Raw genomic sequence first — 18241 nt, forward strand, 5'->3', positions numbered from 1 at the left:
ATGTTGTATGTCACTGGCTAGACATAGAGCTTTCAAATTCAGGTAGGGGTTTCAAGCGTTTCCCTTGAACTTCATGTTTTCCACATGTGGGAAACAGAATCTGCATCAAGCCCATTTTCCCTATGCGTTTGCTTGTATTTACAGCATTTCTGAGTTTTAAAAGTTAGAAGTGTCCAATATCAGAAAACCACCTATAAAGTATTTTGTCCTTAAAGTACACCCCGGGGGGGGGGGGGGGGGGGGGGGGGGGGGTGAAACTGTTAAACTTAAATAAATACAAGTTAGGAGCAGTTTAATCACCAAAATGTCACCTCTAAAAACAGACACATAGTAAAGATGAATTATTGGGAAATATCAAATAGTTAAAGGACAACTTTATTACAGTTCCTTTTTATTGAAATTGTCATGCTACAACACTTGCCAGATATAAGCTACATAGCCTGCATTACTTAGCAAGCCTTCTTCCTTGAAAAGGAGAGGGAAAAAATACAATTACACTAAAAAAGATTTAAAAATAAAATAAAATTACTGACCTTTAACATCAATTGAAAAGGTTGGAGAATCGTCCAATTTCTGGAAAGTCCCATCAGCAGCGCATACTTGAACAATAAATTTGAGACTGGATGTTTCACAAGGAACTGAAAGGTCAGAAACGTAAAATGCTTCCACATGTGCCGTTCCTAAATACTTCGGCACATCTTCTAGTGAAACATCTTGATCACTTACCACCTGTTTTGCTAGTTTCTTTGCATAAATATTGTAGTTTGGGAATACAGTATCAGTTCCATCTTTCAGTTTCCATATAAGTTTTACACTAAGTGTCTTGGAACCCTGAGAAACAGAAGTCCATTTGATAAATTGAGCCTCAACAAGCCATGAGGAAGAGGGTGGAAAACCTGACTTCTTTTCAGAATTTTTTATGGTAATATGACCCAAAACTGCAAAATATTTAACTGGATTGTGAGCTGGTCCAGGTTTGTTAAATTCGGGCTTTGACCAGTAGCACACAGCATGGATTTCTGTTAATTTGTATCCATTCATTGCAATGCTAGCCTCCTGTATGACCCATCCTGGTGAATTTCCTGGCTTTCCATGTGGGCGTGTTGTAATTACTTGACTGAATTTGCTTGAGAATTGGTAAATTTCCTGGGATGCCAGAAGTATTGACATGCTTTTATTCATTGTAGAAGAAAACTGAAGAGAAAGGCCCAGTTGAGAATCTCCCTCTGATTTCACCTGCATCAATTGCCAAGTTCACGGTTGAAACATATGCAAGTAGATAAGGAGATGGAATATAAGATCTATCTGTGATCAGATTGGATAGTGTCATTGACATGCATAAAATATGCAAAACTCAGTTCCACTACCAGCAGGCAGCCAGGCTCAGGCAATATAATTAAAATTTAGATTTCTCTTTTTCCAACAAAAAAACTTTTCCCAGGCTAAGGAATCTAAAGGGTATCAATCCTACTAATCAATTTTCAAACCAAACTCATTAGCAACTTAAATGCACAAAACAGGATAGCTTACAGAGTATGTAAAGTTGACAGGTAAATCGCCCAACAGAAGTTCTCCATGAAAAAGCCTTCTCGTGAAAAAAGCATTGTCTTCAAGAGTTCCTTTAAATGTGATGTTTCCCCCTCCACTATAAGATGCTTCGTTGAAACTACCATTTGCCAAAACATATGTATTTCAAGATAGAAAATTGATACTAAACAGTAAGCACCTAGGGAAAAAACAGAACTAGATAGAAATTCTTGTAATTGAGTAATGCACTATAGAAGTCATGTTCATGGAGTAGATACTCAGAGCTTCTGAGTACAATCTATATATTAATATAAGTTCATCCGCTAATACCTTATATTAGTTCATCAGACAACGCATAAAACTTCTACAATTCTAAACATGATTGAGTCATAAGAGTGTAAGACATGATGGACTCATACGAGTGTGTGACATGTCATACCTTTTGGTGGAAACAACATTAATAGAAGACCATCACTTTTTTAAATAAATAAATGACAAATAAAAGACACACATAATGATCAAAACTTACTCAACAAGTGCTTGAATGCTATCCAGAGTAGGGTTATCAACAAACTCAAGTAAAGGCTGCCACAAAAACAAGAGTCGGGGTAAAAAACATGCTAATAATCTATAAAATGATTTCGTGTTAAACTAATAGGAGGAGTTAATTGCATAATGGATGAGCAAATCATTTCATTTAATCACATATCTGCATTGCATACATAGTACAAGAGGAGAATCTGAATGTGAACTTGAAAAGCTGCAATATTTGAGCAGCCACAAGGGATTATGACAATAACAACCAAGCCTTAGTTTCAAAATTTTGTTGTCATTTATGAATTCTCAACAGACTAAAGACTGGCCACATGTATTTTTTTCAGCCATTCTATTCTATCCAAAAGTCATACTCTCTTATTACCTCCTTAATTGACATCTCCTTTTTTACTACTACTAATGTTATTTTAAGTCTTCTCTACCTTTTCTAGTTATTTGACTTGAATCAACTCACACTTCCTCATTGATGCATTAATCACTATCATCTACACATGATCAAACCATCTCAAGCGATTCTCCCTCATCTTTTCATCAATAGAGGCAATCCCTATCTTTAAGCTAATTTTCATATTTTGGATCCTATGTACCCTTGTATTATGAATGGAGCCATAAGAGATTACAACATTTAATTTTTTTTTGGTATTCTAAACTAGTTTTATCCCTGTTATGTTCTAAATTTTCGAAGTTTAATCTTACGTATTTTCATCATAGTACAATGATAATTGTTCTTCTATGATTCCATCCCATCAGCATTCAAATTCACCTCCTAACAGCTAAAACACACACACAAGACTGTAAATTTTGATGCTAAACATAAGTCAACAATATGAAGATTTTATGTAACTACCAGAATTTCAGAACTTTGAATGGACCTCTAGGATATTAAATAGATTTATTTAATTAACATCAGAATGATGGCTTTCATATTCCTAATTACTTAGAAAGTTATCATATAAAAAATTTCATTTTCAACAGAGGAAAAAAGGGAAACCGAACTGAGTCTGATTACAGTATTACACAACTCACAATTTGAAAAAGGAAAGCCAAACCCTATCATACTAAAGGAAGGAAATAACATTTCTATCAGGTGCATACCTGGAAACCTTGGCATGAAAGGTTATTCCAAGGATCATTTGATATTTCTGCTCCATCTACTGAAAAATGATGTCCATGCCCCTAATCAATGACAATAATACTCCATTACTTTAAACAACAGGGACAAATACTTTATCTAGAGTCATGCTTCTTTCAAATCCTTCAATGACCAACTGCAATATGAGCAACCAAAGGAAGGAAAATTGAGCATCTGACAGACAAGCAGTATTTGATGGAAGAGCTTTTTTAAATGTCATTTTGAACTTAAGAGATTTATCCAAGCAATTTGCAAAATTTGTTTTCTTTTTCGTATTTGTTAAAAATCCTCAGAAATATTCCCACTATTAAAGGAATTAAAGTAGAACCTAAAGCCAAACTGAACAAAATTATATTACATTGTGTACATATAATCTCTTAGATGAATCCATCAGATGGTCATCCAAGGCAGTGGAGTTTTTAAGGGTTCTAGAGAGGAGCTAAATTAGATAAAATGAGATCACGTGTCATAGTTTTTGTATTATTATTAGTGTCTATAGCATTATCATATTACTATAATTTATGATCTCATTATGTAGATCACATCATTATTATATGTAACATTATCAAGGAGAATGGAGAGAGAACATAATTTTCCTACAATAATATAACTTACTTAAACAAATGCTTTGCCTGAAGTTTGAGATGAATATATGGAAAGCTTTTGTTTATTCTTTTCTCTAACTTTTGTTTGTTCCAAATTTTGATTGTCATTTCATACTAGGAGCTTTCACATGCCCGATTGCTTAGAAATCATACAAGTATGAGAGAATAAAGAAACAGTTGTTACCTGATCAAAATTTGTATAGAATGGCAGATCTTTAGGATAATTTTGTACTATTCCCCATGATTTCTCCACAAGGCCCCACCAACTGCAAAATCATACTTACATGTTAATGAACCCTGTCAAACATTTTAGGAAGATTTATAAATTATGGACTCAAATCATAAATTACAAATATTAAATTATGAACAGACGGATGTCACGTTATTGTTAGAAAAATGGGTATTCAGGATGATCAGATGACTATAGTAGTAAATTTAGAAGGTGATGCTTACAGTTCTGAGGACATATAATGAGGATTGGAGTAAATCATATTCAAGAAATTTATAAAATTTGTAATCTATTGTATACCCCTGAGTACTTGGGTGTCTATTTATTTGATATCAATAAATCTTTATTAGTTATCAAAATTGTAAGCTTAAAGAAAATAGCTTATGAAATTTCAATTCAGTGAAATAATGGGAATGATTGATAATAAATGCATGCAAAACTGCAGATAAAGAATATGGATATTGAAGGTGGCATTCATATCAAAGAGATCAAATGGAGACCAACACTTGTTACTCTTCAAAGATACTCTTTATTTTATTCATGTTATGTGAGAAAAGAAACAATAAAATCTTGACATACAAAATCTAAAATGTAATATTATAGCATTAAGACAGGGCAAGCCAATCATCTTTTATCATCCAGAGAAAACCAAAAAGAATTGACAAAGATATTAAAGGTCAGCATTAGAAAATTGATGCCGACTTCTCTTAGTCATAAATAATTAGTTGAGGAAAAATTTGACAATCGATGAAACCAATCAGATATAAAATTTTCAGGGAAAAAAAAACTATATAAGTAATTAAAATCTCAGAAAGTATACTAGCTGTATCTGAGATAAAGTATATTCTGATATAAAGAACTCTGGCAAAAGCAAAAGCTGCATTACTGATTTTGTGAAGTCTGAAAATTAGGAAGTTGATGAGTCTCATAATTCCATGCAGGAGCAAATATGGCAGCTGAAGTCTCACCCTTTTTTATCACATCAAGAGCATCATTTGTCTGATTCAAATATAACGAATCAATTAGAACTCCAAAGACCAACACATTAATCGGATTAGAGTTTAGAAGTTTAAAACAGTTGTAGGTATATTCTAGCACCAAAACATATAGTTCATGCGTCTCACAAGATTAATAATAGACATACATTCCACTTCCCACCACCAAAAGTGTTCCTTCCAAATACATCGACCCCCATATAAACATCAAAATTTCTATCACCAGCAACAGCAGCTGAATCCCTTGGATAGTTTTCCTGCATGTTATGGAACATATAATTTCCTTTTTTCAATATATAATAACAGAACACTGAAATCAATTTACACATGGGAAAAAAATCCATACCTTCCATGTATAATTTACAAATATTCCATCACAAATATCAAAGAAAGGTTTATTTTTGTCATTCAGTTGATCTTGCCAGTGAAGATCACCATGAATTGTAACACTATCATACCTGTGTAACCAAATGTAATCCATAAATTACAAGTTTATACATGATTAAGTATATTGGGAAAATAAAAGTGACTGAGAAGATGATATCTACTAACACTCACCATATCACTAAGGAACCAGGCATAGAGGAATGCATGGTCTGGGTTAGATGGTCGACAAATTCTTTCATATTAGGGATTTGCCCAGGATCCAATTTGATCTCCATATTAATCTGAAGGTGATTCCTTTGTCAGTTATAGAAAGGGAGTTCAATAAACAGAAGTACCATCATGAAGTATGCCAAAATTCCTTCTTCTTTTTTTTTTATTAAAAAAAAAGAAAGCCATTTTCTGTTATAAATAAATAACTTACAGCACATAAACAACATTGATCCTTCTACCCTAAAAGTAAATTAACCTTCTTTATCAGTTCTTTTTTTATTTATTTTTTTAGGTTAATTACAGTTTACCTTTACCCACTTGTAGTTAGGCCCAATTTCATGTTGCCTATTAGTGGTTTGAAAAGTGTCACTTTACCTACTCGAGGTTGGCTCTGTTATACAGCCACCCACCTCATCACTTTCACTGTTAAAAACATAAAATTAAAAAACATAGAAAACAAAAAAAAATCAGAGAAAACACAATCTGAAAGGGGTATTTGAAAAAGTTATAGAAGTTGCTTATATTCTTAAAAACACTAAAGGAAAACCCTGAAAATTGATCTGAAAGGTATTGTGGATGGAAAGCAAATTGAGTTGAGAGCCATCCCTCTTGTCATAGAACAGATTGTTCCCGACCCTCTGGACAAAGATGTCCCAAGAGTAAACTGACTTGTGCACACATATGAAGACGGAGAGGATTGTGTCGGTGGCAAAGACAGTGGCCTTGCATGATCTCCAATATTTTTGTATTACTGCTTTGGATTCTAATCATGTCTAAAGCTCTTGTATGATTCAGAGTCACACGAGAAGAAATAATAATTGTTCTAAACCATTCCTCTCTTAAAAGATGTGGATACTAGTGCTCAGTGACAAGAGTGCCCAGATTACAATGGCGTACTTCAACAAAGCCTTCTTCCTTCTTCATGATGAGATCATAATCTTATTCTATAGGCTACCACTGTAGCCGAAACCCAGTAAAACTATCAATTCTTGTGCCCAGCTTTCTTGCCCAATTCCACCAGTAAATTTTGATTCTTCCTCACTTGACCATCTCCAACAGCCATAAAGGAAATAAAAAAGTTGTAACTATGATAAATATGGCCTCTAGTTATGTAATAAGAGAAAATGTTACTTTTTTTATGTATCAACGAATTTTACAGTAACCTACAAGCCAGCATAGCCATTCCAAAATTGCGTTAAGTGCGTCCAAAACTTCATTAAACTGTACTACCATATTGAGAGAGAGAGAGAGATGGAACAAAATAACAAAGAAAAGGGTTTATATGAAAAGCCAGATCCATTTCTAGGGTTTTTCTGTAGTGTTCTTGAGTCCAAACATAAGCAACTTCTATAATTTTTCAAAAGCCCCTTTCAGATCATATTTTCTCTGATTTTTTTTGTTTTTTTTTAATGTTTTTAATGGTGAAGGAGATGAGGTGGGTAACAGCTGTATAATGGAGTCAACCTCGGGTGGGTAAAATGACACTTTTCAAATCTCAGGTAGGCAATATAAAATTGGGCCTAACCACATGTGGATAAACTGTAATTAACCCATTTTTTGTATTTATCATAATCTCTGTTTCATAGGACAAATTGGAAATTTAAAAATCAGCTTTCCACACCAATGCAGCTTGAAATCCAACTCCTTGGACCATCTGAACTGAATCTTTTTTAGTTTCTAAGTATATTGTGTGTAGATATGATATCCTGATATGTTCAATAAGTCACTCCAAAAATGTACTATTGGCATGACTCAAATTGCATAACCACCCTGAAGCATTTATATTCAAAAGATAGAGAATAAAATTTGAAATTATGCAGCTTTCATAAATACATACCAGCCATCCATCAAAGCCCAAAGCAACAGCAAGCTCTGCCAAGCGCTCAGCATACATATGAGCAGACTCCTTTGTTGAGAGCAATTCATTGCAGGCCACTCTCCCTTCATCCCATTCTGTGATGAAAGTCCCCAATACCTTAACATTGCATAGGCAAAACCAAGAATTATATATAACAATTTCTTTAGAGTAAGTTGTTGAATCCCACACTTGACTTGAAGATATAATAGATCACAACACACAAGTACTCATGAATACTATTATCCAACCCCCTGTCAATGTAAGCAGAAGTCTATTTGGACAAATACTTTCTCAATTCCAAAAATTATTTTTTCTACCTAATTAACCAACATTAGAACTCATTTCAATCAAGATCATCATATTTTTCTACATTAATCTCAAAAAGTCCATCTAACATAACCAAATCTATTCAAAACAATTTAATATCCAACACACTCAAACCAAACAAATTCCTCCCCCCACACCCCCCCCCCCCCCCCAAAAAAAAAAAAATCCTCGGTAAGTCAAATTAACAATTTCTTTTTGGACTGCTTTGTGTATTTTCTGCATAAAGTAGCTTTATTTATATACATAGTTCTTTTTACTTATATATATATTTTTAAAAAATTATTAAATGACCAAAGAATACCACGACCAACATGCCATGTTCTTATATAAACATTCAAATTCTGAGAAATACTTTCCCAATTCGAAACCTGATCCCATTTTTCTACCTAAATTAAGCAATATTAGGCGTGCGTTTGCGTACAGAATTTTCCGCGTTTTGTGTTTTTTTAGTGGGTCCCATGGGTACTGTTCACGGACCACCAAGAACTGAAAAACATAGCCATGGGTTTTGTTATAGTGTTTTGCCTTTAAAAAATTATTTTGCTATAGTATTTTTAACAATAAGTTTTCAGTTTTTAACAAATAAGTGATATCCAAACAGACTCTAGAACTCATTTCAATGGGGATTTTCACATTTTTTGTTAGGATAATGGTTAAATGATTAAATTTATCATTTGCTATCAATTTAAACTTTTAGGACAAGTGAAAATTAACAAGGTATCAGAGCAAGTAATCCTAAGTTCGAATATTTTCTTCACTCTACCTCCCATTTAAAAAAATTTAAAAATCTCATATATTAGGCCCACTTATAAGGAGAGTCTGAACTCTCATGCGGAAAGTGTTAGAACAATGATTAAGTTCCCATTTTCCGATAAACTTAAAACTTTTAGACAAGTGGTAATTTATCATTTTCTTCCTCAACCTCACAAAGTCCAGGTACTAACATAACCAACTCAATTCAAAACAATTAGATATCCATAACACACAAACAAAAAAACAAGTCTGATTTCACAACATTTTTCACAACGGCTGAGGTGACAGTGATAGTCCCGTGATGTTTCGCTAATTAACACGTCACATGTTGATGTTGTCAAAAAATGTGTGAAATTTGTTCACAAAACAAAACTACAAACATGTTAGCTACAAACTCATGGAAATTGACATGTACCTTAACTCCATGGCGATGAGCTGTGTTAGTCCAACACGGAGGTGGAAGAGTAACAAGAGTATGAGAAAAGTAAACAAAAACATCCATCAAATACCAATGCCATATCCCATAGGCCTCAGGATTAGTCCCTCCTTGGACCCATTTATCATCCAAATACCCTCCTTTCAAGTCATGGCACACAAGCAATCTACGCCTATTGGGCAACACAGATTTAAGAGGAACCGAAGCTTTGTTAAAAGGGTAGTGAAAGGAGTTGAAGTAGGACCTGGACTCGAGGTCTTTGAGCGTTTCGATTGGATAAGAGATTGGTAAGGACGGTTCGGTTGGATTGAACGGTGGTGGAGGTGGGTGTTGGAGTTCAGGTTCCGATGAGGACATTTTGACAAAGCGGAGGAGGTTTTGGAGTTTGTTGCGAACAAGTTTGAGATGCTTTACTATGTTTCTGCGTCTTAGGCAGTCGAATTTAAGAGGAAAAGAGAGCATACAGAGTTGACTCACTGAGGAATTTCAAGCTTTCCTTACTGGTTTGCCTAGCTTTGTTTTCTGTCGCGCTGGTGGTAGTTAGTTTGGTATTTATTGTTCTTGACTTTTTGGCGTGTGTTAGTTTGGTGTTTCTTGCTATTGGTGGTAGAATTTTGAAAGGTAACAGTTTGGCATCCGGATTTTTTTTTTTCTTATTTTTTTTACCCGTAAATACCATAATAAAATCTCATTCTATTTTCACAAATTAAAATGTCAACCTATCATAGATTTCAATAGAATGAAATAAAATAAGATTATAAGTGCATTTGAATAAGCGGTTTAAAAACTATGTGTTAGTTTTTAGACCCCTTAAAACCACAAACAAATTAACCTAGGTAATTAGGCAAGTGATTATTTAGTCAAATTAACAGATCTAGGTTAACACAAATATATCATATCAATGTATAGCAGCGAAAAATAAAAACACAACGATATGATAACCCAGGAAAACCAAACCGGTAAAAAAATCTGGGGAGGATTTAACCTAGTTATCCTCAAGGTAAAAAGCAAATCCACTAGAAAGAATCGAAGTTCATACAATAAGACTTACAAGCTCCCACGCTCGACTTCTTATTGCTACCCACCAGTAGAACTTACTGACACGATCACGTGCAAGCTCCGAATCCACAGACTCCTTCTTTCTTTGACCTTTGCAAAACACAAACACCCCCGTTTGTGACTTTGAGATCCCACTCAAAGGTTTAGCAACACAAACTCTCCTGTTTGTGACTCCAAGACCACCCTTGAAGGTTTAGATCATCAACACCTTTGATGACAAGAGAAGGCAGCAACTTCTACAATACCAGATCTTGAGATTCTTCAAGGAATAATACCGATAGAAGACATAAGAGAGTTTTTTAGGAACAAAACCCTAAATACAAAAGAGACACACTTTTTTCTCTCTAAAAAGCCTTATAAAAACGTGCTTTAGGGTTTCCTTTATATACTGGGAGAAGTAGATTAGAAACTCTAATCCTTAATGGGCTTGAACTGCTGTTTGGGTTTAATTAAAATTCTGCAGATACGACTTTCGATCGATCGAGCTTGTCTTTTGATCGATCGAACTAGATAGATTATGAAATCTTCTTCCTGCAGCTTGTATGTTCTTGAATCTTGACTTGAATCACCTTGAGCATTGTCTAATAAAACCTATAGGCTCTAAGATCTATATGTAGACAAGTTTGTGTTCACGATTTGTCAATTGTTCTAAACATTTAGAACCTAACACTATGTTTAAAACTAGACTCATCACACGCTTTGCACGTACAATAATTTTTTTTTTTTTTTTTTTGGTTTAGTGTTATAATGCTTAAAAATGATATATAAACAAGGTCCCAAGTGAAAAAAAAAAAAAAAAAAAAAAAAAAAAAAAAAAAAAAAAAAAAAAAAAAAAAAAAAAAAAAAAACCTTGAATTTTAATCAATAGAGATATGGCTCTGCTTGTGAAAATATTAATTATGTCTCAAATATTAACGTATAAATAAAAAATATTTTTTTGTTAAAGGAAAAAAAAACATTTTCATTGAATTTGTGTGACTAATGTACCATTCCTATTCTTTTTTTTTTTTTTATTATTATTATTTTTTTTATAGAAAAGTGAAATTCCATTAACATAAGCTAGAAACAAGCACATCAATTGAGAGAGAATGTTTTAAGAAATAAGGGTTCTCCTCAATCCAAGCAACATATTGCTTAACACTCTGAGCATATTTTGCTAACAAGTGGGATACCTGATTATCTTTCCTACCAACATGTGAAATAGAAAAATTTACGAAAAACACTTAATAGAGAACTAATTCCCCTTAAGAACAATCTCATGAAATCCCATATCTTTGGCAAACATAATGCCCAATTCATAAGCTTTTGCTTCGGCTTCCAAGGATCCCAAATGCTAATTTAGCTTTATTGACAAAGCTCCCATGAACAAACCTTCACAATTGCGTATTACCACTCCTACTCCAGACTTTTGTTGTTCCGCGAAGACAGCCCCATCAACATTTACTTTAAAAAAAATTAATCTTATACCTCAATCTTCTCTGTATAGATGGATGGATGGAATCATGGAAAGTGCTTCTTTATATCAAAAAACATTAACTTCCTAAGCTGCGGTCTAGATCGTCTTCTATGTTGAGTGTTGTCGTTGAGGCTAAGCTAACACTGAGTCCGCTCCTTCAAGTTTCTTCATTAAAAACTCTATTTATCTTATTCTACTTTGCTTTGTTTTGTTCACTTTCTCTGAGCTTTATCTTTGTACTTGCTTTACGGTAAAGTACTGTTCTTGATGAAAGACGATTCCATTAATAAACTAAGAAATTAAAAAAGGGCAAGGACACAGCCTGTCCAAATAGGCTCCATTACAGTCATCCTCAAAAGCAAGTACTTTACCGTACTTATCAAAATAAAGTACTTTACCGTACTTGCTTTACGGTAAAGTACTCTTCATATTCTTACATTTCATACTTATCTATTACATTTTTTTTTAGATAAAATTCCAACTTCAATTTCTTTGTTTCTTTATGAGATGATCCACGTCCAAAAATTCTATAGAGTATATGTTAACAAAAATATTAATTTTCAAATTATAATTTTCATTAAAATTTTCAATCACATAATTTTTAGTAGATTAGCCATAAAATCAATTGAGAAAAAAATGTTAGTGAAACTTGAAAACATTTAGAAGAAAATGAAGAAAATAATAAAGTAGATGAAAGAATTAGTTGATTAGCCATAAAATTAATTGAAAAGAAAATGTTAGCGAAACTTGAAAACAAAAACTTAATTAGTAGTTTTAGTGTTTTACATCTCTAAGAGTAAGAAAAATAGATATAAGTGAAAAAAAAATTATATCAAAATTTAAATAAAATTTTTAAATATACTAGCCTTATCATATGCGTTTCGTGTGTATAATGAGACTTTTTTTAAAAATAATTTTATTATTTCATAATATTATGCATTTATAACTATTAATACAATCAGGAGTGTCATGAGGTTAGTTTCAAAAAATGAACAAATATTACATGTTTATTTTGTAGCCAAAAAAAATTTTGTGTTTTTATTTTATATATATAATTTTTATGTTGAGAATCTAATTTATAAGTGGATAAAGTAATTTGAAAATTAACAGGAGAGTGACCATATTTTTTAGGCAATGATTTAGTGGGAGTTAGAGTTGTATTCTTACTGTATTGTCCTTTAATTTTGTCTTTACTTAAACACAAGAGTGTAGAGGCATTTTTGAACAAAAAAATGAAGATCTCAAACCGGGGAAGCCTCTTAAATAGTAGTATAGATAACCAGAGTCTTTTGGCTGAATATTGTAAAAAATAAAGTTTATTTGTGATATGAATATCGTTCAAACTTATTTGGCAAAATGAGGAGAGAAGCGAATTTCAGCAATACCATTGACGAAATTTTGAGAAAAAGTAGGAGAGAGGAGAGAGAAATGATGTGGGAGAGAGAAAAAGGAATTTCAACAATGATATTGGCAAAAAAAAAAATTTTGAATTGTGACAATTGAATTGCCGAAATTGGAGGATTACAAAAAGGAAAAAAAGAAGACTGAACTGTGACAAAAGTAATGCTACGGCCACACACTATTTTACCATATTTTTTACAAATTGTTGTTATGGTCAATTTCTTATTGGTTTTCATTAAGGCCCACCAATAACATCACTTTTTTATTTACTAATAATTACTCATTACATCAACATTTTATAAAAGTTTTTGTAAAAAAATTTGTATCTCTATCATTTTGCCAAAAGGGGAGGATTAAAAAAAAAAAAAAAAAAATCAATTGTGGCAATTGAATTGCCGAAATTAGAGGAGTAAAAAAAAAAAAAAAAGGATTTTGGTAAGATTAATGCTACAGCCACACTTTTGGATGACTAAAAGTGTGTGTAAGGACACGGTTTATAGCCCAAATCCAATATGTATGGGATTTTGGCCCAATGAGTCCTGTACAATAAATTTGTAGAGAGTGGGTTAAAGAACTAGACCCTAATGAGTTAGATAACAGCTAGTATCGAATTAAATGTCAATCAAATACAAATAAGAGGTTTTGATATCACACTTTTATAGATTGATCACAACTGGATACAAGGACAATTTAGATTGCTATAGTGTTCTCTCTCTATTTTTCCGAGCATTTTCTCAAGAAGGGTCTCTCACATTATATAGCTCTTTTTGGACCATCTTGATCCTATACTTATTGATTATCTGAGCCCTTACTTGAGTACCTATCACATCAAACACCCTATTTGACTTTCTGTGAGTTGTGATGGCTAAGACAACACTGTTCAGAGGTCTTCTCCACATAAATGCGGCCATAAAAGTAACTGCAGTGCATTTAATGCGATGGTAATAGCTTTCCCTTAGATATTTTTGGGTTTCCTTCCTTATCGTGTGTTCATGAAGCACGTTCCTATCATTGAAGCTTCTAGGAGGGTCACTCTAATTGCTGGAATACATACTTGAACTATATTCATCGTATCCGAGAAAGAGTTCCTTCTCGGACCACATTCCATTCATTCCTTATTCATGAGACTTTAAATTGGAACCCCTCATAACTATTTGTCCCTCCTCAGACCATACAACGTCATCGGACAAAGCCCAAGGCTCAAAATATGATTTTGGACCCTTATCCCTACAATGTGTATCTCTATAATTTTACTCCAAAAATGTGGCTGTAGCATTAATTTTATCACAATCAAGGGTTTTTTTTTTTTTTTTTTTTTAAATCATCCACTTTTGGCAAAATGTTAGAAATACAAATTTTTTTACAAAAACTTTCATAAACTGTTGATGTGATGAGTGATTATTGGTAAATAAAAAAGTGATGTTATTGGTGGGCCCTGATGAAAACTAGTAAGAAATTAGCCATTATAATAGTTTGTAAAAATATTGTAAAATAGTTTGTAGTCGTAGCATTACTCTTGCCACAGTTCAGTTTTCTTTTTTTCCTTTTTTTTTAATCCTCCAATTTTGGCAATTCTTTTTTTTTTTTTTTTTTTTTTTGAGACAAAGGTAAGCAAAATATTATTAAGAAAACCAAAACTAAAAAAAAAACACCACAAGTTCAAGGCAAATCCGAATGGAAAACATCTTCCACATCCTCAGGCAGAGATTCTACCCATACATCAGTATCTGCAGATAAAACTGATTTTTTAGCTAAATAATGAGCTAACCTACTCCCCTCACGCCGAATATGCTGAAACAAACAGCTCCTCAACGTTCCTCCAATTCGCTTAGATTCATCAATAATGTGACCAAACAAAGTACGGTAGCGACCAAAGCCCTTCAAGGCAGCAATAACCCGACTACAATCACCTTCAATAATCACTTGAAACACACACAACTCTGCAGCAAACATCATCCGCCTCCTAGCTGCCAAAGCTTCAGCCATTTCAACAGACTAAACAGAGCCAATATTCTGCCGTAAAGCTCCAATAATATGCCCATCACAGTCATGAACAACTACACCAACACCTGCTAACTCGATTTCTACAAAGAAAGTTGCGTCGAAGTTCACTTTGTAGTGATCTTGAGGGGGAGGAGACCAACGCACCAGGGACCAACGCACTGGCTCACTCTGCACCTAAGGATTAACTTCCCAAAACTCATCAACTAAACCTCGAGCTCGCTCACCCAGTTCATGCAACGGCCACACTGACTAGTGCTCTCTTAACCTGTTACGGAATTGCCATAGACACCACGCCACAGTAGCAAAAAGTGCAACACGATAGCATGAACTATGATTAAACAAAACCTCCAACAAGTCCAAAAACATCCTGCACTTTGCCTGAACCAAAAACAAAAAACCCAGATCCGTCAGCCAAATCGAACACACCTGATCACAAAGCCACAACGCATGCATCACTGATTTCGAATGATCACCACAACCATCACAAAAATTACCAACAGGGAATGCTAAGCCACCAAGTTCTGTTTTTTGGGCAAAGAATCCTTTGCAGCATGCCACAAGAAATGTCTAATTTTATGAGGAACCTGGACCTTCCAGATTTTCTTCCATACCGAACCATCACCATTAGGAGCAGAAGAACTTGGTAGCGACTGGTTCCCATTATCAACAAGCATTCTATATGCACTCCTTACACTATAATCACCATCAGTAGTCAAAGGCCAGATCAAAATATTCTCCACCCCATCCACACAGACCTGGATTTTGCGCACCATATTTGCTTCCCATGGTAAAAAACAGCTTGCCAAACGCCCTGGGTCCCAAGTCTGTGTACCAGGTAGGAACAGATCACACACCCTACTAACATCATTATTGGCGTTGGGTGAAATAATTTTACTATGGTTAAGATCAGGCAGCCACCTATGATGCCAAACGTCTATCATTCGTCCACTACCTACCCTCCATATCACACCTTTCTCAATGACACCACGTGCATCCAAAATACTCCGCCATGCATAAGAACACTTAGGGTGAATTGGGGCATCAAGAATATTACCATCTGGAAAATACTTAGCACTAAAGACTTTAAAGAGAAGTGTATCTCGATGATGAAGAAAATGCCAAACCTGTTTAGCCAATAAAGCCTGATTGAACTTCTGAAGGTCTCGAAACCCCATGTCACCAATTGATTTAGAAGAACATAAAAAGCTCCATTTAACCCAATGAATTTTCCTTGCATCCCCACTACCCCTTCCAAAATTTTTGTATCATGGCTTCAATATCTTTGCAAAGACCCACCGGAAGCTTGAAGATGCTCATGGAATAAATTGGGATAGATTGGACCATCGCCTTAATCATGACTTCCCGTCCTGCTTGAGACAACAACTTTTCCTTTCACCCTTGCATTCGGCCCCAAATCCTTTCTTTGATCTGAGTAAAACATGCTTTCCTATCCCTACCTACAAAAGAGGGCAACCCCAAATATTTCTCATAATGTCTGATGACCGGAACACTAAGGGCCACTTTTAGAGTTTCCTAAGTAGCTTCATCTGTATTCCTGTTGAAAAAGAGAATAGTCTTCTCCTTATTGATCATTTGACCAGAAGTAGTCTCATAAATGGCAAGCAATTCTTGAATTTTATTACACTCCTCAAGAGTAGATCTACAAAAAATTAAACAATCGTCTGCAAAAAACAGATGTGTTAGTTTAGGCCCGTTTCTACAAAGAGAGAAACCATTAATCACTCCTTCATCTACAGCATTCCATAAGAGAGCATTCAACTCTTCATCACAAAAGAAGAACAAATAAGGGGAGAGAGGATCCCCTTGTTGTAAGCCAAAAAAAAAAATTTTGGATTGTGGCAATATCATTGCCGAAATTCCTTTCTCTCTCTTTCTCACATTCATCACATCATTTCTCTCTCTTCTCTCCTACTTTTTCTCAGAATTTCGGCAATGGTGTTGCCGAAATTCGCTTCTCTCCTCATTTTCCCAAATAAGTTTGAACAGTACTCATATCACAAATAAACTTCATTTTTTACAATATTCACCCAAAAGACTCTAGATAACCATGTGTATTTACATATTTTTTAAAGAATGAGGTAAGGTAACGTAGAATAATGTTTAAAAATGAGATAGAGAATAACAAGAAGTTGAAACCCAGTGAGACATTTGAATTTATTGATTGGGATAAGAATTGTAATAAGTAAAAAAAAATTGAGATTTGAGCAAAAGAAAGATGATATATGTTAGTGTGGATGGATATGAATTTGTGATAACTGCATAGAATTTAAATAACAAAAATTTTGGAATGTTTTAAAGAATTAAAAGAAAAAATCATAGAAATTGCGAGATAAGAATGAATAGTTTTACGTGAGGTAGTGGGTTTTTTTAAGCTTTGTTAAAAGGGTAGAGTGAAAGGAGTTGAAGTAGGACCTAGACTCGAGGCCCTTGAGCGTTTTGATTGGGTACGAGATTGGTAAGGACGGTTCAGTTGGATCGAACGTTGGTGGAGGTGGGTGTTGGAGTTCAGGTTCCACTAAGGACGTTTTGACAAAGCGAAGGAGGTTTTGGAGTTTGTTGCGAACAAGTTTGAGAAGCTTTACCACGTTCTGCGTCTTAGGCAGTCGAATTTAAGAGGAAGAGAGAGCATAAAACGGAGACAGAGGCTTTGACTCACTAAAACTATCAAGCTTTCCTTCCTAGTTTGTCTTGCTTTGTTTTTTGTCACATTAGTGGTAGTTGGTTTGGTATTTATTGTTATTGGTGGTCTAATTTTTTTTTTTTTTTTATACAAGATAGAATTCTACTCTAACCTAATCTAAGTGTATATGTGTGTGAAGCTCCCTCCTGGAGACTTGAACCCCGGCCCTTACCCCCTACACTCCACAAATACTTATACTTGTGGAGTGACCATCGCACCAAGGGAGTGCGGTGGTATTGGTGGTCGAATTTTGAAAGGTAACGATTTGGCATCCGAATTTTTTTTCTTTTTTTTACCGGTTCATGACGTAATAAAATCTCATAGATTTCAATAGAATGAAATAAAATAAAATAAGATTATAAGTGCATTTGAATAAGCGGTTAAAAAACTATACTTAAAACTATACTCATCACATGCAAAGTGTTATAATAATTAAAAGTGATATATAAATAACTGTAGGGACATGGTTTTCAGCCCAGGCCCAAAATGTATGGGATACTGGCCCAGTGAACCCAGTACAATAAATTTGTAGAGAGTGGGTAGAAGAACTAGGCTTTAGTGAATGAGATAGTAGTTATAATGAGTCTCCAAGGCAATCAAACGGAA

At 34.2% G+C, this 18241-nt stretch overlaps 1 protein-coding gene across 1 annotated transcript; it reads right to left on the minus strand.

Annotated features, from left to right (window-relative positions):
* Positions 1-359: 359 nt before the first annotated feature.
* Positions 360-9558, minus strand: LOC126697776 (cytosolic endo-beta-N-acetylglucosaminidase 1). Its single transcript, XM_050394876.1, has 11 exons — positions 8994-9558; positions 7478-7615; positions 5602-5711; positions 5390-5501; positions 5193-5300; positions 4935-5047; positions 4004-4085; positions 3178-3258; positions 2057-2112; positions 1531-1666; positions 360-1236 (listed from the first exon to the last, which is right to left on the minus strand). Exons 1-11 carry the CDS (start codon positions 9474-9476, stop codon positions 526-528), a joined length of 2130 nt encoding a protein of 709 aa, XP_050250833.1. The 5' UTR covers positions 9477-9558; the 3' UTR covers positions 360-525.
* Positions 9559-18241: the final 8683 nt, after the last annotated feature.

The sequence above is a fragment of the Quercus robur genome, chromosome 8 (genome assembly GCF_932294415.1).
Source record: "Quercus robur chromosome 8, dhQueRobu3.1, whole genome shotgun sequence".
Classification (NCBI taxonomy): Eukaryota; Viridiplantae; Streptophyta; class Magnoliopsida; order Fagales; family Fagaceae; genus Quercus; species Quercus robur.